At 47.3% G+C, this 22,382-nt stretch overlaps 2 protein-coding genes, 3 non-coding genes and 2 pseudogenes across 5 annotated transcripts in view; 6 read left to right on the forward strand and 1 right to left on the reverse strand.

Moving 5' to 3' along the window:
* Positions 1 to 13,820, reverse strand: part of LOC139583250 (retinol dehydrogenase 10-A) — a 32,363-nt gene extending 18,543 nt beyond the window's left edge. Inside the window, exons 1-2 of the mRNA XM_071414110.1 lie at positions 12,997 to 13,820; positions 11,447 to 11,682 (exon numbers count right to left, since the gene is read on the reverse strand). Coding sequence (XP_071270211.1) covers positions 11,447 to 11,682; positions 12,997 to 13,297 — 537 coding nt within the window. The 5' untranslated portion in view covers positions 13,298 to 13,820. The remainder of the gene's footprint in view (positions 1 to 11,446; positions 11,683 to 12,996) is intronic.
* Positions 13,821 to 16,968: 3,148 nt separating this feature from the next.
* Positions 16,969 to 22,031, forward strand: LOC139583252 (large ribosomal subunit protein uL30-like). Its single transcript, XM_071414111.1, has 7 exons — positions 16,969 to 17,119; positions 17,633 to 17,732; positions 18,127 to 18,293; positions 18,880 to 19,017; positions 20,033 to 20,142; positions 20,732 to 20,950; positions 21,979 to 22,031. Exons 1-6 carry the CDS (start codon positions 17,106 to 17,108, stop codon positions 20,938 to 20,940), a joined length of 738 nt encoding a protein of 245 aa, XP_071270212.1. The 5' UTR covers positions 16,969 to 17,105; the 3' UTR covers positions 20,941 to 20,950; positions 21,979 to 22,031.
* On the forward strand, positions 17,860 to 17,952 carry LOC139583891 (small nucleolar SNORD12/SNORD106). Its single transcript, XR_011676649.1, has one exon. It is a non-coding gene; the product is annotated as a small nucleolar SNORD12/SNORD106 (small nucleolar RNA).
* LOC139583888 (small nucleolar SNORD12/SNORD106) lies at positions 18,707 to 18,798 on the forward strand. Its single transcript, XR_011676647.1, has one exon. It is a non-coding gene; the product is annotated as a small nucleolar SNORD12/SNORD106 (small nucleolar RNA).
* On the forward strand, positions 19,463 to 19,555 carry LOC139583889 (small nucleolar SNORD12/SNORD106). The gene has a single exon (XR_011676648.1). It is a non-coding gene; the product is annotated as a small nucleolar SNORD12/SNORD106 (small nucleolar RNA).
* LOC139583890 (small nucleolar SNORD12/SNORD106) lies at positions 20,402 to 20,497 on the forward strand (annotated as a pseudogene).
* On the forward strand, positions 21,321 to 21,417 carry LOC139583892 (small nucleolar SNORD12/SNORD106; annotated as a pseudogene).
* Positions 22,032 to 22,382: the final 351 nt, after the last annotated feature.

Below are 22,382 nucleotides of genomic sequence, written 5' to 3' on the forward strand. Positions count from 1 at the left end.
CGGAGAGTAAGAGAGAGAGAGAGAAGGAGAGTAAGAGAGAGAGAGAGAGAAGGTCATGTGTCTTCTCAGTCATATTGACACTGGTCTACTACTGTTGCTTTAATGTATTGTTGTTCTGATTAATATTGTTGTTGTAGCTGTTATTAATGGTAATCCCATGTCCACTACTACTATTATTATTGCTGTTAATCCCACCATTTATTTATATATAAATATATATATATTTTGTGTATATATATACATATATATTTTATTTACATTTTTCGATATGTATACTTTGACAATGTAAGTAATAATAACTTGCCATGTCAATAAAGTCAATTGAATTGAATTGAATTGAATTGAGAGAGAAGGAGAGTAAGAGAGAGAGAGAGAGAGAAGGAGAGTAAGAGAGAGAGAGAGAGAGAGAAGGAGAGTAAGAGAGAGAGAGAGAGAGAGAGAGAAGGAGAGTAAGAGAGAGAGAGAGAGAGAGAGAGAAGGAGAGAGAGAGAGGCTGAGAAAGATCGAGCAGGAGAGACTGAGTGAGTGATTTAGTGAGTATTTGAATGAGTGGTACCAGGCCGTTCAGCTATGAGAAGGAACCACACCTCATTAAAAATGTGATTCTGAGAGAGCAGACCGGTCAGATACAGAGTGCATCCCAAAGGTGTCTGTGGTCAAAAGTAGTGCACTACCCTCTGGTCAAAAGTAGTGCACTACATAGGGAATAGGGTGTTATTTGGAATACCCTCATCTTTATGGTACCGTGATCTCTGTATCTGTCTGATAACCAGATTGGTGTAGAGGTCTCTTCTCTCTCTGTATCGGTCTGTCTGATTGGTGTAGAGGTCTCTTCTCTCTCTGTATCGGTCTGTCTGATTGGTGTAGAGGTCTCTTCTCTCTCTGTATCGGTCTGTCTGATTGGTGTAGAGGTCTCTTCTCTCTCTGTATCGGTCTGTCTGATTGGTGTAGAGGTCTCTTCTCTCTCTGTATCGGTCTGTCTGATTGGTGTAGAGGTCTCTTCTCTCTCTGTATCGGTCTGTCTGATTGGTGTAGAGGTCTCTTTATGTGAGAAGCTAGAGGGAGCATTAATCACTTCCAGACTATCTTTGGATGGGAAGAGATATTTAAACAACTGGCAGGCAGAGGTAATGGCAGGAGGTCTGCCCTGTTCTGCTGTTAGGAGAAGAAGCTCTGATGCAGGCGCAGAGAAACAGCTGCACTTTTCCAGGACATTAAAATCTGAAACTGCTGCAATATTCACATTGAGTGATGTTGGGGGGGAGGGAGGGGGAGGGGGGGGTGGACTCAAGGAATAACAGGACTAGGCAAGGAGTGGAGACAGGCTTCTCCGTGCCAAGATGGCGGTGAGTGAGTAGGGCTATGCGTGCAAATGGAGCATTAGCGGAGAGATGCTTCTACCTGGTCCAGCAAACTCAACCCAGAACCCACTCCCACATCCAGGGGGAAGGGAGGGGTCCAGCAGTACAATGACTGGGCCTACCTGTCATCAGGACAGGAAAATAAGACATGACTGGTAAACTCATTTTGAAAAAGATCTGGCTTTCAAGGCAGAACTGTGAGGTCAGAGATGTAAGTTAGACGAGCTGACGTGAGGTCATCCTGAGTTGACTGTCATTGATAGTTCCAAGACTTCTGATTTTATATCTAGTTAGGTTAAATGTGCATGAAGGAAAACCTCCTGGCTCTACGTATAGCAGGCAAAACAGAGACCACTCTCCACCCAAACTCCCAGCCCTCCCATGATGCCCTGCTTCTCAGGAGTGTCGGCCGCGACCTCCATCGACCTCTGACACGAAACGTGTGAAAGCGACCAGGGGCTCATGTCTTACATCAGAGAGGTCCGTAATTGGGCCTCAACGCTCTCAGTTCCGCTTAATTACCCCCACCAACAGAGCCACTCGGCCTCCCGGGCCCCTTTGGGGGGGGGGGGGGTCCTGCCCGCTGCCTGCCTCTAATTGCTGCATACCCCTAAGACAATCTTGCCCACACAAAGCTGCTCGCAGCTGGGGTGTCAGAGTGCATTAGTGCTAGCGCCTGGCCAACAGGAATATGAACAAATGCTAGAGAAAGGCCAGATGGTCGTTTAATTAGAAGGACCAACCTTAACCCGGAGGCTGGAGACAGAACCACAATGTCCTTGGTCAAAGAAAACACCCATAAGGACATTTTGTTTTGATTGCTGTATTGATTGAGGCTTGAGAAAGTGGAGGGTTTGTGTAGTCATAGCAACAGAAGCGGATTCCTAAAGTAGGAGAAGGACACAGTCAGGTGTGTCTATATAGTGTGGGATCATGGGATGAGAATGATTAAAACAGCCATCCAAAAAGGGAATCATCCTTAGTTTGCTTCATTATGAAATCATGTATGCATAGAAAACCCATAAAACCCTTAATAGTGCTATAGTCAATTCTCTTTCCCTGAAACTCCACTACAAAAACCTCAAGGCAACTTCCCTTCCAGCACAGACTTCCTGAATAGGACACCAGTACTCTCCCCTTCCTGAATAGGACACCAGTACTCTCCCCTTCCTGAATAGGACAACAGTGTTTAGCCAGCGTAGCGTAGCCCAGCCAGCGTAGCCCAGCCAGCCCAGCCAGCCTAGCCTACCCCAGCCAGCGTAGCGTAGCCCAGCCAGCCCAGCCTAGCCTAGCCTGCCTAGCCAGCCCAGCCTACCCCACCTAGCCAGCCCAGCCTACCCCAGCCAGCCTACAGGTGCCCTGAGCCCAGGGAGGGCTCATATAAAACCAGTCAAGTACGACCCTTCTGCCTGGCTGCCTCCTTTCTCCGGGCCGGGCAGGAATGCAGGGAGGGGAACTTGGCTCCTGTCGCTTGGCATCAAGTCAAACCCATTATCCTTAGACAATAAACCAATTGTCACATTAAGTGTTTCAGACAGCAACTGACCATTAGCCTCTCGTCTAATCTAGCCTGGAGGAAGTGACGGCCTTCCTTTTCCTATCCCGCTCCTTTTTGGTTTCCCACAATGCCATTCTCCACGGAGCGTCCCACGACATGGGTACTGAGATAGGAGGGACACTGCATCACACACACACACCTGTTGAATACCCTGATTAAGTCAGTTATCTATAGTTATTTTTCACTACTTAAACTTAATTCACAATAAGAATGAATCAAGGCGGAAAACTCTGTACCTCCTCTCTGTACACCAGCCAGAACATTCCATATCCACTTACTCTCTCTGTGTGTGTGTGTGTGTGTGTGTGTGTGTGTGTGTGTGTGTTTACTCCCATTTCCTTAACACTACCAGGCCAGCTGTTGAGTTATCAGGCATTATCAAGTCAATGAAGAAGTACCCCCCCCCCCCCCCCCCCCCACAGCCCCACCCCTCCTCCACCTCCTCTCCCTTCAACACAGGAAAGTGAAAGCGCCAGGGATCTGAGTCAGCGCCGGCTGATCCGTGACCGAATGGTCAGAGCTGGACCCGGTGACTCCCATCCTGGGCCGGGCCGTCTGAATCAGGCCTCGGGGATCACAGGAGCCACCAGGGGCCCATGGAGGAGGAGCACTGCGTGTTAACAGACTCATCCTGAGATAACCACCCACTTCCTGTTCACGTCACTATCGGAGCTGCATTCCCACAACAACACGCAGGCAAACCCTCCTGCTCAGACACACTTTCAAGACATAGCCTCTCCTTCTCCCATCTGGATTTGCCCTTCCCCTTTAGTCTCCCTCTCCAGTTTCTACACTCGGAGCGTTTCAGATGGAGTCAGAGCAGCGAACCACCTGCCAGGTCGCGTGGGATCAGAGAGGGGAGGAAGAGATGGGAAGGGAAGGAGACGGGAGGTCGGTGCTGGTTGAGAGGCCAGCGAGAGAGAGGAAGACTTCAAACTTCACTCTTAAGGGCCAGACTTGAGCGTTATTCAGAGTGCAGAGACGCAGAGATGTGTTGACTGTCACAAAGGAGAGGCCAGACTATGTGCTTTAGGGGCAGCAGTAATCATTCACAACTGTTACCCTGGGTGGGCCAAGCTACTGCCACCCTGCAGGATATTAGTTGGCTTTAATAATAAGCTAAATGTTAGACAAGACGTAGAAAGAAAATATACAAAATGGAGGCTTCTGGAGAATTTCTTCATTGTTTTCCTCTTCAGAAAACATCCAACTTAGAATAGACAACAGACGGTTTATGACCAAAGGAGAGAGATGACAAGCTTGAGAAAGCAGCAGAGGAGCAAACTCCCACAATCCCTCTGTAAACTAAAACTGACAGGAACTGAACCTCTCTCCCGGATTTTAATCTGTTCTTTCTGGCAGTAGAAGAACCACTGAGTTTAACGTTTTAAAAGCAACAAACTAGTTTTAACGTCCTACTCGACTAATATATATATACAGTGGGGAGAACAAGTATTTGATACACTGACGATTTTGCAGGTTTTCCTACTTACAAAGCATGTAGAGGTCTGTAATTTTTATCATAGGTACACTTCAACTGTGAGAGAAGGAATCTAAAACAAAAATCCAGAAAATCACATTGTATGATTTTTAAGTAATTAATTTGCATTTTATTGCATGACATAAGTATTTGATACATCAGAAAAGCAGAACTGAATATTTGGTACAGAAACCTTAGTTTGCAATTACAGAGATCATACGTTTCCTGTAGTTCTTGACCAGGTTTGCACACACTGCAGCAGGGATTTTGGCCCACTCCTCCATACAGACCTTCTCCAGATCCTTTAGGTTTCGGGGCTGTCGCTGGGCAATACGGACTTTCGGCTCCCTCCAAAGATTTTCTATTGGGTTCAGGTCTGGAGACTGGCTAGGCCACTCCAGGACCTTGAGATGCTTCTTACGGAGCCACTCCTTAGTTGCCCTGGCTGTGTGTTTCGGGTCGTTGTCATGCTGGAAGACCCAGCCACGACCCATCTTCAATGCTCTTACTGAGGGAAGGAGGTTGTTGGTCAAGATCTCGCGATACATGGCCCCATCCATCCTCCCCTCAATACGGTGCAGTCGTCCTGTCCCCTTTGCAGAAAAGCATCCCCAAAGAATGATGTTTCCACCTCCATGCTTCACGGTTGGGATGGTGTTCTTGGGGTTGTACTCATCCTTCTATTCCTCCAAACACGGCGAGTGGAGTTTAGAGCAAAAAGCTCTATTTTTGTCTCATCAGACCACATGACCTTCTCCCATTCCTCCTCTGGATCATCCAGATGGTCATTGGCAAACTTCAGACGGGCCTGGACATGCGCTGGCTTGAGCAGGGGGACCTTGCGTGCGCTGCAGGATTTTAATCCATGACGGCGTAGTGTGTTACTAATGGTTTTCTTTGAGACTGTGGTCCCAGCTCTCTTCAGGTCATTGACCAGGTCCTGCCGTGTAGTTCTGGGCTGATCCCTCACCTTCCTCATGATCATTGATGCCCCACGAGGTGAGATCTTGCATGGAGCCCCAGACCGAGGGTGATTGACCGTCATCTTGAACTTCTTCCATTTTCTAATAATTGTGCCAACAGTTGTTGCCTTCTCACCAAGCTGCTTGCCTATTGTCCTGTAGCCCATCCCAGCCTTGTACAGGTCTACAATTTATCCCTGATGTCCTTACACAGCTCTCTGGTCTTGGCCATTGTGGAGAGGTTGGAGTCTGTTTGATTGAGTGTGTGGACAGGTGTCTTTTATACAGGTAACGAGTTCAAACAGGTGCAGTTAATACAGGTAATGAGTGGAGAACAGGAGGGCTTCTTAAAGAAAAACTAACAGGTCTGTGAGAGCCGGAATTCTTACTGGTTGGTAGGTGATCAAATACTTATGTCATGCAATAAAATGCAAATTAATTACTTAAAAATCATACAATGTGATTTTCTGGATTTTTGTTTTAGATTCCGTCTCTCACAGTTGAAGTGTACCTATGATAAAAATGACAGACCTCTACATGCTTTGTAAGTAGGAAAACCTGCAAAATCGGCAGTGTATCAAATACTTGTTCTCCCCACTGTATATATATATGACTAGCCCAAAATCACATTAGTGGTTAGTTGTTGTCTCATGGTATGGATGACTACAATATACCTGTAGCCTAGCAACCCAACACACAGGAGAATCTGTACCCTAGCAACCCAACACACAGGAGAATCTGTACCCTACCAACCCAACACACAGGAAAAGCAGTGTGTGATCGCTCCTTACATGCAGGTGGTCTACAGCAGCAGCGGTTTAGCACGCGTTTGTGTAAGAGAGGAGCTCTGCATCCCACGCGACACCCTATCCCCTATGTAGTGCACTACTTTTGACGAGAGCCTTACGGGGAGAGCAGATAGAGAGCAGAGAGAGAGCAGAGAGAGAGCAGAGAGAGAGCAGAGAGAGAGCAGAGGGCCATTTGGGACTCAGTCGACAGGTTCCATGTTGGTCCAAGCTCTATTCATCCAGCTGGCATCTTTAATGAACCACATCCTCCATTCTGACATACTGGTCTGTCCATATTCATTAGGCCCTGCTTTCATCTCCCACCTCCCCTCCTCTCGCTCCCCTCCCTCCCCCTCCCCTCCTCCCTCCCTTCCTCCCCTCCCTCCGCACAGAACAAGAGAAAACAGAAGCAGGAGAATCTAGACTACTACACCACTGGATTCGAAGGGCACCCTATTCCCTATATAGTGCACCCTATTCCCTATATAGTGCACCCTATATAGTGCACCCTATTCCCTATATAGTGCACCCTATTTATAGAGAATAGGGTGCAAGTTGAGACATACCCTAACAGTAACAGAGCTGAGGAGGAGTGTGGCTGGGGAGAGGAAGTCTATAACCCGTCTCCTACATAACCCAGGGACTCTTCACTAAGTTCATGGGTCGGTCCTAGATAACCCGTCTCCTACATAACCCAGGGACTCTTCACTAAGTTCATGGGTCGGTCCTAGATAACCCGTCTCCTACAGTACATTGGACAGACAAGAGACTGTTCGTGCTGAAATGTATAGCATCACATCATATGGGGTGATTGATAACGAAACGGACCGTTTTCTCCACTCTAAGCCCTGTGGCAAACAAACACTCCATTCAATCAGTGTGTCATTCGTCACCCCCGCATGAAACAAACAAATATGGCCGATTGTGATTGTAGCGCAACCTAGTCAAGCTGTGCTATAAAAGAGCTTCCTGGTTCTTCAGGGGGGGGGGGGGAGTCATCTTTCTGCAGGTTTCTGAACAAATTGCCCCCCCCCCCCCCATCACAACTGCCCCACCACAGGGGTGGTGATCTCAACAATGCTCTACGCACCCCTCAGAATAGACTCGTTTACTAACATGAGCTTAATTAGAGGGGGGGGTGGTGGGGTCATGGGGCCTAATACAAACAAGCGACCCCCACCCCCCCCTTACATCCCCACCCTGCAGACAGGATGTACCCTTTCAAATGGGCTTTTAATTAACTACTCTGGTCAAGCAGATTGTGTGTGTGTGTGTGTGTGTGTGTGTGTGTGTGTGTGTATGTGTGTGTGTGTGTGTGTGTGTGTGTGTGTGTGTGTGTGTGTGTGTGTGTGTGTGTGTGTGTGTGTGTGTGTGTGTGTGTGTGTGTGTGTGTATGTGTGTGAAGACGGTACAGATCGTTTGCCTGCGTACGTTTTCTAAAATATCCCGTTCGTCAACCACCACTACAACTAGGACAGAGACGTGTGCATTCTCCGTCATCTCCGAGGTTCATCTAGTCTTGCAGATAAATATTCATGTTGGCAGGCGAGGAAGAGGGAAAACAAATGGAGAAGTCTCTCTGTTCCAAATGGTTCCCCTATAGAGTGCACTACTTTTGACCAGGGTCCCATAGGGCTCTGGTTAAAAGTAGTGCACTACATAGGGAATAGGGTGCCATTTTGGAACACACCCTCTTTTTCTGCCTGCCAAACAGCTGTCTTCAGTTGTAACATCAAACCAAACCCAGCCCCACCACTCTCTCTCGCTCTCTGAGGCTGGGAGAGGAGAGCTGTCTGCACAGACTGAAGATACAGGGTAACTATTTATGGTCATTTACTTTCCACACATAGACAGACATGCTTCCCTAAATTAACACGCACCCCTAAATTAACCAGAGTTTGGCACACACACATTATGAAGAAACATCCATATAGAAGCTGTCAAGAGCAGTAAACATCAGGATAAAAAGGTGGTCTGAAGATAAGAGCTTCTGGAGAACCGATGATGTCACTTTGTTATTACAGTGTAATCCACAGACTGGAGTAGATTTAGTAGTAAACACTTTCAGATGACTAAATGGATGTTTAAACTACGTGGGTCCTTATGCTTGACAACATGGCCGAGTTATTTCAATTAATCATACAGCGATCACAGAAAAAAAAAACTATAAAATACCCATTGATGACAAAGGGACTTTAAACACCATTTTACGACCCATTGATGACAAAGGGACTTTAAACACCATTTCACCAGGTCAAATTCCTGGTTCATTTTAGTACATTAACATGAACCAGGAATTTGACCTGGTAAAATGGTGTTTAAAGTCCTTTTGTCATCAGTCACCTTTATTGGGGAATAAAGGTGATATTGATTCAGATGACAGTACAGTAGGTATGGGGGGCAGGGATAACAGTAGGTATGGGGGGCAGGGATAACAGTAGGTATGGGAGGCAGGGATAACAGTAGGTATGGGAGGCAGGGATAACAGTAGGTATGGGAGACAGGGATGACAGTAGGTATGGGGGACAGGGATGACAGTAGGTATGGGGGGCAGGGATAACAGTAGGTATGGGGGGCAGGGATGACAGTAGGTATGGGGGGCAGGGATGACAGTAGGTATGGGGGGCAGGGATAACAGTAGGTATGGGGGGCAGGGATAACAGTAGGTATGGGGGACAGGGATGACAGTAGGTATGGGGGACAGGGATGACAGTAGGTATGGGGGACAGGGATGACAGTAGGTATGGGGGGCAGGGATAACAGTAGGTATGGGGGACAGGGATGACAGTAGGTATGGGGGGCAGGGATGACAGTAGGTATGGGAGGCAGGGATAACAGTAGGTATGGGAGACAGGGATGACAGTAGGTATGGGGGACAGGGATAACAGTAGGTATGGGGGGCAGGGATAACAGTAGGTATGGGGGACAGGGATGACAGTAGGTATGGGGGGCAGGGATAACAGTAGGTATGGGGGACAGGGATGACAGTAGGTATGGGGGGCAGGGATGACAGTAGGTATGGGGGGCAGGGATAACAGTAGGTATGGGGGGCAGGGATAACAGTAGGTATGGGGGGCAGGGATAACAGTAGGTATGGGGGACAGGGATGACAGTAGGTATGGGGGGCAGGGATGACAGTAGGTATGGGGGGCAGGGATGACAGTAGGTATGGGGGGCAGGGATAACAGTAGGTATGGGGGGCAGGGATAACAGTAGGTATGGGGGACAGGGATGACAGTAGGTATGGGGGGCAGGGATGACAGTAGGTATGGGGGGCAGGGATGACAGTAGGTATGGGGGACAGGGATGACAGTAGGTATGGGGGACAGGGATGACAGTAGGTATGGGGGGCAGGGATAACAGTAGGTATGGGGGACAGGGATGACAGTAGGTATGGGGGACAGGGATGACAGTAGGGACAGGGATGACAGTAGGTATGGGGGACAGGGATGACAGTAGGGTAGGTATGGGGACAGGGATGACAGTAGGTATGGGAGACAGGGATGACAGTAGGTATGGGGACAGGGATGACAGTAGGTATGGGGGACAGGGATGACAGTAGGTATGGGGGACAGGGATAACAGTAGGTATGGGGGACAGGGATGACAGTAGGTATGGGGGACAGGGATGACAGTAGGTATGGGGGACAGGGATAACAGTATGTATGGGGGACAGGGATGACAGTAGGTATGGGGACAGGGATGACAGTAGGTATGGAGGACAGGGATGACAGTAGGTATGGGGACAGGGATGACAGTAGGTATGGGGGACAGGGATAACAGTAGGTATGGGGACAGGGATGACAGTAGGTATGGGGACAGGGATGACAGTAGGTATGGGGGACAGGGATGACAGTAGGTATGGGGGACAGGGATGACAGTAGGTATTGGGGACAGGGATGACAGTAGGTATGGGGGACAAGGATGACAGTAGGTATGGGGGACATGGATGACAGTACAGTAGGTATGGGGGACAGGAGTGACAGTATGTATGGGGGACAGGAGTGACAGTAGGTATGGGGGACAGGGATGACAGTAGGTATGGGGGACAGGGACACAGTAGGTATGGGGGACAGGGATGACAGTACAGGTGGCGTGGGGGACAGGGATGACAGTACAGTAGGCGTGGGGGACAGGGATGACAGTGCAGTAGGCGTGGGGGACAGGGGACAGGGATGACAGTACAGTAGGCGTGGGGGACAGGGATGACAGTACAGTAGGCGTGGGGGACAGGGGACAGGGATGACAGTACAGTAGGCGTGGGGGACAGGGATGACAGTACAGTAGGCGTGGGGGACAGGGGACAGGGATGACAGTGCAGTAGGCGTGGGGGACAGGGGACAGGGATAACACTACAGTAGGTGTGGGGGACAGGGGACAGGGATGACAGTGCAGTAGGCGTGGGGGACAGGGGACAGGGATGACACTACAGTAGGCGTGGGGGACAGGGATGACAGTGCAGTAGGCGTGGGGGACAGGGGACAGGGATGACACTACAGTAGGCGTGGGGGACAGGGATGACAGTACAGTAGGCGTGGGGGACAGGGGACAGGGATGACAGTACAGTAGGCGTGGGGGACAGGGATGACAGTACATTAGGCGTGGGGGACAGGGATGACAGTACAGTAGGCGTGGGGGACAGGGATGACAGTACAGTAGGCGTGGGGGACAGGGATGACAGTACAGTAGCCGTGGGGGACAGGGATGACAGTACAGTAGGCGTGGGGGACAGGGGACAGGGATGACAGTACAGTAGGCGTGGGGGACAGGGATGACAGTACAGTAGGCGTGGGGAACAGGGATGACAGTACAGTAGGCGTGGGGGACAGGGATGACAGTACAGTAGCCGTGGGGGACAGGGATGACAGTACAGTAGGCGTGGGGGACAGGGGACAGGGATGACAGTACAGTAGGCGTGGGGGACAGGGATGACAGTACAGTAGGCGTGGGGAACAGGGATGACAGTACAGTAGGCGTGGGGGACAGGGGACAGGGATGACAGTACAGTAGGCGTGGGGAACAGGGATGACAGTACAGTAGGCGTGGGGGACAGGGGACAGGGATGACAGTACAGTAGGCGTGGGGGACAGGGATGACACTACAGTAGGCGTGGGGGACAGGGATGACGTACAGTAGGCGTGGGGGACAGGGATGACGTACAGTAGGCGTGGGGGACAGGGATGACGTACAGTAGGCGTGGGGGACAGGGATGACGTACAGTAGGCATGGGGGACAGGGATGACAGTACAGTAGGCGTGGGGGACAGGGATGACAGTACAGTAGCCGTGGGGGACTCACCCAGAAGTGTGCGTGGCAGTTGACCAGCATGGTGCGTTCGATCAGCTCGTCAGGACACTCCAGGAGATGGTGACCAGAGACCACGCCAGCGTTGTTTATCAACATGTCCACGTTGCCCACCTCCCGACGCACCTTCTCCGCCGTGGAGTACACACTCTCCCGCTTGCCCACGTCACACACGTACGTGTACACCTGTGGCTGGAAGGGAGGAATCTCTTCTAACCCTCCAACTGCTCCTGGAGAGAGGGGGGGGGGTGAGAATGGACTACAGCACAGCGGCACTGGGGTGCAGACAGACAGTCAGAACAGTGCAAATCAAAGTAATAAAAAAACATTTCAAATCAAGCCATCGAAAATCATTGTAAAGGTTTATGGGAAAGTCGGACCGTTAGATTGCTATGCAGCAGTTGTGAAATGTATAATTGTCAGCCCTCTATAGCTGTTCTGTGCACACTGCATGTGGTGGTAGGTAGACTAAAATAAGACACAATATATTGTATCCCCTTGTGCTATACTAGTATCCTGACATTGCCTATGGGGATGTGTGAAACGTACACTGCCCGAAGTGTCCCCACTTGCGCCAGTGACTAGATAACTTTTCGCGTTGCGCCGACTGGTAAGATGCCCCTCAGGAGGGCGGTTACGTGCTAGCAAGGCAGAGGTAACGTTATATGGTTCGAGAGTTTGTGTGAGCCGAATCAGGACGAAGTGGTACTCGCTAAGCAAGCAGCGTGACGTCCTTTACACTAATACCGCATAGACCCACAGAGAGAGAGAGAGAGAGAGAGAGAGAGAGAGAGAGAGAGAGAGAGAGAGACAGAGAGACAGAGAGAGAGAGAGTTGTTACATTGTTACAACACTGTATATATACAATATGACATTTGTGATGTCTTTATTGTTTTGAAACTTCTGTATGTGTAATGTTTACTGTTAATTTGTATTGTTCATTTAACTTTTGTATATTATCTACCTCACTTGCTTTGGCAATGTTAACACATGTTTCCCATGCCAATAAAGCCCCTTGAATTGAATTGAATTGAGAGAGAGACAGAGAGAAAGAGAGAGAGAGAGAGAGAGCGAGAGAGAGACAGAGACAGAGAGAGAGAGAGAGAGACAGAGACAGAGAGAGAGAGAGCGAGAGAGAGATAGAGAGAGAGACAGACAGAGACAGGGAGAGACAGAGAGAGAGAGAGAGAGAGATAGCTCCCTGCCAATGACCATAGTTATCGGACCTTAGTGCCTGAGCAGGCTACTGATTTAAGTTAAGTTCTCCGCAGAATTATGCAGCCCAGCTACGGATCTAATAGGCTACAGCAATGCGCTATTATAAATCAACTAAAGTCGACAGTAAATAGTTGGCTTAAAAACATTCATGTTTAAACAAGATACAATCTTGTTAGTACAATGTTGCGATCAATAGAATACACAATGTCATCTAGGGTGACCCTGACCAGACTTTATCAAGCTGACGAGCTCTATACACTAGCCTACAGGAGGAAAATAAGTGCTGCAAGGATCGGGTGACAGATATTTTCAGGCAACGAACTCACCATCTTTGGACATCGGGGTTTCACTGTCCAGTTCTCGGTAGATTTCCCGTACCAACTCCGCCGTTTCTTCGTTGCTTTGGCTGTTGATGTCCCACAGCACCAATACTGCCCGTCTCCGAGCGAACTCCTTGGCGAACAGCCGACCCAGACCGCTTCCAGCCCCGGTGATAAGACACACCTGTCCCGCCACACTCTTCTCCTTCGGCCGCACCACCCATTTCGCCCCGGCGGTAACAAAAGCCCAGAGTACTTTCAAGATTACCACAAAGAACTCCGCAAAAATTACCATCGCATTCATCATCTTGAGAAAGATATTTAAATAAATAAAAAAACGGGAGATAAAACTTTTATAGAATGCGCACGCACAGTTCTTTCGTCTTTTATGGTTTGAATGACAAGTCAGTTATAGCAGCAAAAGTTGTGATATGTTCGGCTATGTACCGAACTGACTAGTAAACGAATTAAACTAATATAACCAGTGTTGTTTATGAAACAAAACGGTCAGAATACTGTCAATTCAAAACGCCTTAAATAGAAGGTCTATTAGACTGCTTTTTGTTAAATAAATTATCCCAAGACTGCAAAAGAAATCAGCTAATAATTGAAACAATGAACGCAAACCTAAAAAATAAATGTAGGCTATCTGCTTTTCTAAAGTTGCTTCTCGATCGAGCAGAGTCCCAGCTTTCACAAGTCCGCAAAGATTCCGTGAGAACGGAGTCGCGAATAGACACACTGTCAGTGTGTTGCGCCCTTCCCTCTGTTGCAGTGACAGTCCTTCACCTCTCTCATAACATAACAGTGGCTGAGCGCTTTTGTACCAGTCTGCTCATCAATGGACCCTTATAGGACCGGGCCCGGAGCGCCTGACAGAAATACGACGCGTCAGAGCACGTCAGATCATCACTGAGATTATAGCAAAAGGCGCGTCGTGGAAACTGGAGGATGACTAGCGCTCTTGTGCCACCTGTGGGAAATTTTGCATAAGTGTTGTCAGATGAATGAAAGTAGAGGGAAAACGTTGTAACAAATGTGTTATTCAACTATTAGCCATTGTTTTAGAAATGTTTTTCTCCTTTTTTTGTTCCTTTTTTTGTTGTTGAAAATATAATAACATTCAAACCTTTTGGGGTGGCAGGTAGCCTAGTGGTTAGATGAGGCTGGTAGCCTAGTGGTTAGATGAGCTGGTAGCCTAGTGGTTAGAGGAGGCAGGTAGCCTAGTGGTTAGAGGAGGCAGGTAGCCTAGTGGTTAGATGAGGCTGGTAGCCTAGTGGTTAGATGAGCTGGTAGCCTAGTGGTTAGAGGAGGCAGGTAGCCTAGTGGCTAGATGAGGTAGGTAGCCTAGTGGTTAGAGGAGGCAGGTAGCCTAGTGGTTAGAGGAGGCAGGTAGCCTAGTGGTTAGATGAGCTGGTAGCCTAGTGGTTAGAGGAGGTAGGTAGCCTAGTGGTTAGAGGAGGCAGGTAGCCTAGTGGTTAGAGGAGGCAGGTAGCCTAGTGGTTAGATGAGGCAGGTAGCCTAGTGGTTAGAGGAGGCAGGTAGCCTAGTGGTAAGAGGAGGCTGGTAGCCTAGTGGTTAGAGGAGGCAGGTAGCCTAGTGGTTAGATGAGGCTGGTAGCCTAGTGGCTAGATGAGGCTGGTAGCCTAGTGGTTAGAGGAGGCAGGTAGCCTAGTGGTTAGAGGAGGTAGGTAGCCTAGTGGTTAGAGGAGGCAGGTAGCCTAGTGGTTAGAGGAGGCAGGTAGCCTAGTGGTTAGATGAGCTGGTAGCCTAGTGGTTAGAGGAGGCTGGTAGCCTAGTGGTTAGATGAGGCTGGTAGCCTAGTGGTTAGAGGAGGCAGGTAGCCTAGTGGTTAGAGGAGGCAGGTAGCCTAGTGGTTAGATGAGCTGGTAGCCTAGTGGTTAGAGGAGGCAGGTAGCCTAGTGGTTAGAGGAGGCAGGTAGCCCAGTGGTTAGAGGAGGCTGGTAGCCTAGTGGTTAGATAAGGCTGGTAGCCTAGTGGTTAGAGGAGGCAGGTAGCCTAGTGGTTAGATGAGCTGGTAGCCTAGTGGTTAGAGGAGGCAGGTAGCCTAGTGGTTAGAGGAGGCTGGTAGCCTAGTGGTTAGAGGAGGCTGGTAGCCTAGTGGTTAGAGGAGGCTGGTAGCCTAGTGGTTAGATGAGGCAGGTAGCCTAGTGGTTAGATGAGGCTGGTAGCCTAGTGGTTAGATGAGGCTGGTAGCCTAGTGGTTAGAGGAGGCAGGTAGCCTAGTGGTTAGATAAGGCTAGTAGCCTAGTGGTTAGAGGAGGCAGGTAGCCTAGTGGTTAGATGAGGCTGGTAGCCTAGTGGTTAGATGAGGCTGGTAGCCTAGTGGTTAGATGAGGCTGGTAACCTAGTGGTTAGATGAGGCAGGTAGCCTAGTGGTTAGAGGAGGCAGGTAGCCTAGTGGTTAGAGGAGGCAGGTAGCCCAGTGGTTAGAGGAGGCTGGTAGCCTAGTGGTTAGATAAGGCTGGTAGCCTAGTGATTAGATGAGGCTGGTAGCCTAGTGGTTAGATGAGGCTGGTAGCCTAGTGGTTAGATGAGGCAGGTAGCTTAGTGGTTAGAGAAGGCAGGTAGCCTAGTGGTTAGAGGAGGCAGGTAGCCTAGTGGTTAGAGGAGGCAGGTAGCCTAGTGGTTAGAGGAGGCTGGTAGCCTAGTGGCTAGATGAGGCTGGTAGCCTAGTGGTTAGAGGAGGCAGGTAGCCTAGTGGTTAGAGGAGGCAGGTAGCCTAGTGGTTAGAGGAGGCAGGTATCCTAGTGGTTAGAGGAGGCAGGTAGCCTAGTGGTTAGATGAGGCTGGTAGCCTAGTAGTTAGATGAGGCTGGTAGCCTAGTGGTTAGATGAGGCTGGTAGCCTAGTGGTTAGATGAGGCTGGTAGCCTAGTGGTTAGATGAGGCTGGTAGCCTAGTGGTTCCGGGAGGCAGGTAGCCTAGTGGTTAGATGAGGCTGGTAGCCTAGTGGTTAGATGAGGCAGGTAGCTTAGTGGTTAGAGGAGGCAGGTAGCCTAGTGGTTAGAGGAGGCAGGTAGCCTAGTGGTTAGAGGAGGCAGGTAGCCTAGTGGTTAGATGAGGCTGGTAGCCTAGTGGTTAGATGAGGCAGGTAGCTTAGTGGTTAGAGGAGGCAGGTAGCCTAGTGGTTAGAGGAGGCAGGTAGCCTAGTGGTTAGAGGAGGCTGGTAGCCTAGTGGCTAGATGAGGCAGGTAGCCGAGTGGTTAGAGGAGGCAGGTAGCCTAGTGGTTAGAGGAGGCAGGTAGCCTAGTGGTTAGAGGAGGCAGGTAGCCTAGTGGTTAGAGGAGGCAGGTAGCCTAGTGGTTAGAGGAGGCAGGTAGCCTAGTGGTTAGAGGAGGCTGGTAGCCTAGTGGTTAGATAAGGCTGGTAGCCTAGTGGTTAGAGGAGGCAGGTAGCCTAGTGGTTAGAGGAGGCAGGTAGCCTAGTGGTTAGAGGAGGCAGGTAGCCTAGTGGTTAGAGCGTTGGACTAGTAACCGAAAGGTTGCTAGTTAGAATCCCCGAGTGGACAATGTAAAAATCTGTCGTTCTGCCCCTGAACAAAGCAGTTAAACACACTGTTCCTAGGCTGTCATTATAAAGAATAATTTGTTCTTAACTGACTTGCCTATTTAAATAAAAAATTGTAAAGATAACTTAGTGGATAACCTGTTGATGAAGATTGTACTGTTCTTGTTTATTACATCAACAAAATGCCAGTTTGATTTAAAGTTATGAAACGAAAGTGAATTCATCCAAAATCTTATAATACCATGAACACATCATGTCAACATGTACACATCAGTTATAATTATATTCAATAACTATATATTTCTGGTAAAAGTTATATTTTTATTGTAAAATAAAACAATATTTATACTTTAAAAAAAAAATCTATTTTGGGAGCACTGTCAAAATCACCAAATATACTGGAAGATGTATTGAAATATATGTATAACTAATCCTAATCCTTCTATCTGTGATATAGTGGATACAGTCTTCTTTATCAATGGCAGGAGCAAATTCTGTTCAGGCAGTTTAATAGACAACGACCGGTGTCCTACAATCTTTAACTCACACATGCGCATCAGAGATATTCTCTTTCTCGGTGGACACAATGGCGGACGTAGAGTGAGTGATTTGTGCTCTGCCAGAATCTAAGTCCATCTACCGATTTAACGAATATCATAAGTTATTTGACATAAAACTACTGTTAACAAACATGTTGGTCGTATCAGTAGTGTTGAGAATGTCGTTTTCTGCTCGACGATATTTGGGTTCATTTGGATGTGGGCCGAAAAACACGTCCGGCTAGCGATTGCATCTGCACGTTTCACGCTAACGTTATATGCATGGCTTTTAGTGTTACGGATATATTGTCGATGGGTAGCGAATGATTTCTGACTATTTTGCGGTTTGGTCCCCCACAATATCACAAAATGCATTTGTCTCCGTCCGTTGTCTGATTACGTTAACTAACTTAGTTAACGTTACCAAGTCAGGCTCACGTTTCGGAAATGGCTAGGTAACGTTAGCGGTGATGTTGCTAGCAGTCTTGACATGAGTTTTCTCCGTTTAAAAAAAACCGATTACACTGCCAGTCGCTACCATATTAAAAAACGTTCCTTTGAATCTGGGTTGCAGAAAAAAGGTTCCGGCGGTCCCGGAGAGCCTTTTAAAAAGGCGAAAGGCCTTCGCCACCATGAAGACCATGCGCATCAAGAAGATGCTTGCCGATAAAAAAGTAAGTTTGAGCTAGATGTTTTTAGAATATGTAGTTGATCTACTGGCATTGGCCTACTGTTGGTTGTGGGGAAATGGCTAACCTTACTGGTTTTAAGGATGCCCCGTAATTCAAACTTCTTCTATACAATGTGGTTAATGATGCTCAACTTTTTTCCCCATCTTATCGACTCTGGTGAAACCAATCTGAAAAAATAAGCCAATTTGTCTGAAATCACATTGATTAGAAACTACTGGCAATGTCCTAAATAAGCTTTTTCCCCCAGCTGTAGTATTTAGCTATCCACTATCAGCTTAAACAATTACATCAGGCATAAAACAACTTGTAAAGGTTAACTACACGTGTTACCCAGCTTTAGTGCTCTGACTCATACTTGATGTTTTGCATCCCCCAGACTCGCAAGGTGACCAGGCACCTGATCTACAAGAGGGCTGAGAAGTACCACAAGGAGTACAGGGAGATGTACCGGCGTGAGATCCGCATGGGGCGGACAGCCCGCAAGGTTGGAAACTTCTACGTTCCAGCTGAGCCCAAGCTGGCCTTCGTCATCAGGATCAGGGGGTAGGTTTCTGTTGGATGAAAGTGCCTGCTAAATGACATTGTCAGAAATTGCCTCTATCTCAGTGGCTTGTTCTCCATTTTCACTCAGCTGCTGGGTAAAAAGACGCATGTAATATTAAATCTACGGTCACATTGTTTTTTTTATTCGTGTTGTCACTTGGGATAGACAATGAATGTCACTTTCCTGTCTTTGTAACGTCTACACCCCTCAAACTCTGGATCTCTAAGCCAGTTCCACTGTGTTCCCCTCTAATCAGGGACTGATTTAGACCTGGGAGACATGGTGGGTAATTCCCCTCTAATCAGGGACTGATTTAGACCTAGTACACAAGGATATGCAATGAATTATCAGGTAGAACAGAAAACCCATCAGGCTCAGGACCTCGTAGGGTAATACTACCTCATGTTTACACAATGTGGTTAATGATGCTCAACTTTTTTCCCCATCTTATCGACTCTGGTGAAACCAGTCTGAAAAAATAGCCAATTTGTCTGAAACCACATTGAGTGTAAACTAAAACTGACTGAAAAATGAAGTAATGACACGTTTCTGAAAACACAAGTGTAACTACCCCCCCCCTCTCAGTATCAACGGTGTCAGTCCCAAGGTGCGCAAGGTCCTCCAGCTCATGCGGCTGCGTCAGATCTTCAACGGCGTGTTCGTCAAACTGAACAAGGCTTCCATCAACATGCTGAGGATCGCTGAGCCCTACATCGCTTGGGGGTAAGGCTGCCGTGACCATCTGCTTGAATGTGGACACCCAGTGCCAGGGGTATCGGGGCCAGTGCCACTAATTTTCATTTCCCCCTAATCAGGGACTGATTTAGACCTGGGACACATAGTGGGTGATTCCCCTCTAATCAGGGACTGATTTAGACCTGGGACACATAGTGGGTGATTCCCCTCTAATCAGGGACTGATTTAGACCTGGGACACATAGTGGGTGATTCCCCTCTAATCAGGGACTGATTTAGACCTGGGACACATAGTGGGTGCAATTAATTCAGGTAGAACAGAACCAGCAGTACTCTGGACCTCCAGGCTTGGATTTGATTACCTCTTTCCCTATTTTGTGGATTCTGTTCCGTATATATCGATTTATTTGGCAGTGATTTAGGGTAAGATGGTACAATTTGAAACTGCTGTCATTGTCCCAGAAGTTTTACACAATGTGGTTAATGATGCTCAACTTTTTTCCCCATCTTATCGACTCTGGTGAAACCAGTCTGAAAAAATAAGCCAATTTGTCTGAAACCACATTGAGATATTACTAATGGCAATCACTTAACTGCAGTAAACCAGTCACACGCGTCTGTGGCATGTCCGGTATAAATGACCCATTGATGTTTTGATTGGGTGCAGGAATTTGTCTCTGTTTTAATGAGACTACACAACCTATGTGGTGGCTAATGCATGTCATTTGTTTAATGTTTTTCAGTATGTTTCTCAAAGCTCACAAAAAAAATGTTATATTTTTGAAATGAAGATGGGTAAAAATGGCAACGATTAACTAGGTGTTAACCTGTCTGGGCGGAACCCCTCGCCAACAGCCAAAAAACCCCTCCGTTTACTTTTGGCTTTGCCTCCAAAACATCCCGTGAATTTGCACAGAGCCACATAAATTTACAGAAATACTCATAATAATAAACTTTGATAAGATACAAGTATTATGCACAGAATTAAAGATATACTTCTCCTTAAGTACACAACTGATAGTGTTTGTTCTCTTGTCTCCCAGGTACCCCAACCTGAAGTCTGTGCGTGAGCTGATCTACAAGCGCGGCCATGGCAGGATGACCAAGCAGCGTATCGCCCTCACAGACAACGCCCTGATCGATAAGGCTCTGGGTATGCTTTTACGCCACTTCTGTACGGCTGTGTTTACACAGGCAGACCAATTCTGATCTTTTGCCCAGTTATTGGCAAGAGCTCATCTGGTTGGTTAAAAGGTCAATTGGAGGACAATGATCTGAATTGGGCTGCCGGTCCTATATGGGACTGGATAGAGAGAGATGGAGATAGATCTATCTCTGAGAAGTGAAAGCCAGTTTTAAATACTAAGCTAGGGCAGGATGTCCCCTTACTCCTGTCTTATAAACTTCTATACAATGTGGTTAATGATGCTCAACTTTTTTTCCCCATCTTATCGACTCTGGTGAAACCAGTCTGAAAAAAATTAGCCAATTTTGTCTGAAATCACATTGAGAAACCGACTGCATTTGGATAATGCTTAATTTAATGGACCTAGATATTCCATTACTGTACACAAACCGTTATCCATTAAAGGGGTAATTTGAGTCGTTCCATTTCTCCATCCCTCAGCTGTTTACTAAAACAGTGGCGGGGTGAAGGTTTAGTAGTTTGAGCTGCAGATTACCTCTCTGAAAAATCATGCCGTCTCTTCACTCAGGCTTTGTCCTCGTCCCTCCCTCCCCAGGTAAATACAGCATCATCTGTGTGGAGGACCTGATCCATGAGATCTACACCGTCGGAAAGAACTTCAAGCCTGCCAACAACTTCCTGTGGCCCTTCAAACTGTCCTCACCTCGCGGCGGCATGAACAAGAAGACGACTCACTTTGTGGAGGGAGGAGATGCTGGAAACCGAGAGGACCAGATCAACAGACTCATCAGGAGGATGAACTAGAGAAGCTGTGGTGAGATGAGACGTTTGTGCCAGGGGCTCTCAACTCCGTTCCTGGGGAGCTACCCACCTGTATGTGTTGTAGCAAACCTGATTTCGGCTTATCAACCAGCTAATTAAATGATCTAGTATTGGGATGCCACGTCTGATGTCAGTAAATGCAGGCCCTGAAGATGAGTAGGCGAGACAATTTCCACCTTTAAGTTTTATTGAATCGTCAAGGTCTCGATTTTAGCTGAATTGGGTGTTTTGGTGCTGTGTACCTCCGGCATCAGGACTGTCTTCTGGGCCTACCCGCTCTGGGCCAGTTTCTCAGCTTGATCCAATTCAATCATTTTGAATGTCATTGTTTCTACTTAAGTGTCCAGTTACTAGTTTTACGAAATGTGGTTAATGATGCTCAACTTTTTTCCCCATCTTATCGACTCTGGTGATAACCAGTCTGAAAAAAATAAGCCAATTTTTGTCTGAAACCACAAGTAGACTTACTGTCATTCCAAATATGAAGTGAAAACGGTGTGTATTTTACACCGTCACAAAACCTGGTGATTCTGGACCGGATTGTATTCCACTGAGATTTAATTTCCTATTTCGATGGGGAACAATTATGAATTCTCTGGATTAAATGATCAAGCTCTGTTAAAATCATATACATTAAAAATCCATTCAATTTGTCAACGGCACATTATTTATTTATTGTAGAGCAGCTTGTCCTGATATTTCCCAACATCCCAGGCTGTGTCCCTTATGGGCTCCCTTTTTGGCGCCCTCTATAGTCCCACTAAAAGCAGCTTGTTGTGTTTGGATATATGACACACTAGTTTAAGCATGCTGTTACCAAAGACGAATCGACGTCCTGAAAGTTAAACTTGGATTACAATGTGTTTTTTTGCTATCACGTGGTATCAAGGAAACCTTTGACTAGATTTCTGGGGGTCTTTAGTATTTTTATGTAAATCTGACGACACAAACTATTGGAAATGTTTATTTGCTGTAAGAAACTGTTTTCTGGTATTAATGTTGTGAATTTCTGTCCTTCAGGTTTTTCACGGGATTCTGAGCTCTGTACAATAAAAAACATCTGAAGAAATGGATTTGTTTAACTCTGGTCTGAAGTCATTATTTTTGTGGTGCTGCTGCCATCTAGTGTAGAATGTTGGACCATCCAACTTTAAAACAACCTTTAATCCACTATGCTCTACATTATTTTATCAATATTCATTTCGCAATTATATAAAAAAATTGTAGATGGTCCTGGAATTCAAGTCACTTTTGATGCTGTACAGTCAAATCGAGTTTTATTGGTCACATACACATAGCAGTTGTAAATGCGAGTGTAGCGAAATACTTGTGCTTCTAGTTCCCGACTATGCAGTAATATCTAACAAGTCATCTAACATTCACAACAACTACCTTATACACACAAGTGTAAAGGAATGATTAAG

Source organism: Salvelinus alpinus, chromosome 8 (assembly GCF_045679555.1).
Source record: "Salvelinus alpinus chromosome 8, SLU_Salpinus.1, whole genome shotgun sequence".
NCBI classification, from domain to species: domain Eukaryota; kingdom Metazoa; phylum Chordata; class Actinopteri; order Salmoniformes; family Salmonidae; genus Salvelinus; species Salvelinus alpinus.

Excerpts from the sequence above, each read along its gene's own strand:
- LOC139583252 (XM_071414111.1), top strand. Across the intron at positions 19,018-20,032 it reads GAGCCCTACATCGCTTGGGG|GTACCCCAACCTGAAGTCTG; the intron begins GTAAGGCTGCCG and ends CTTGTCTCCCAG. Across the intron at positions 20,143-20,731 it reads CCTGATCGATAAGGCTCTGG|GTAAATACAGCATCATCTGT; the intron begins GTATGCTTTTAC and ends CTCCCTCCCCAG.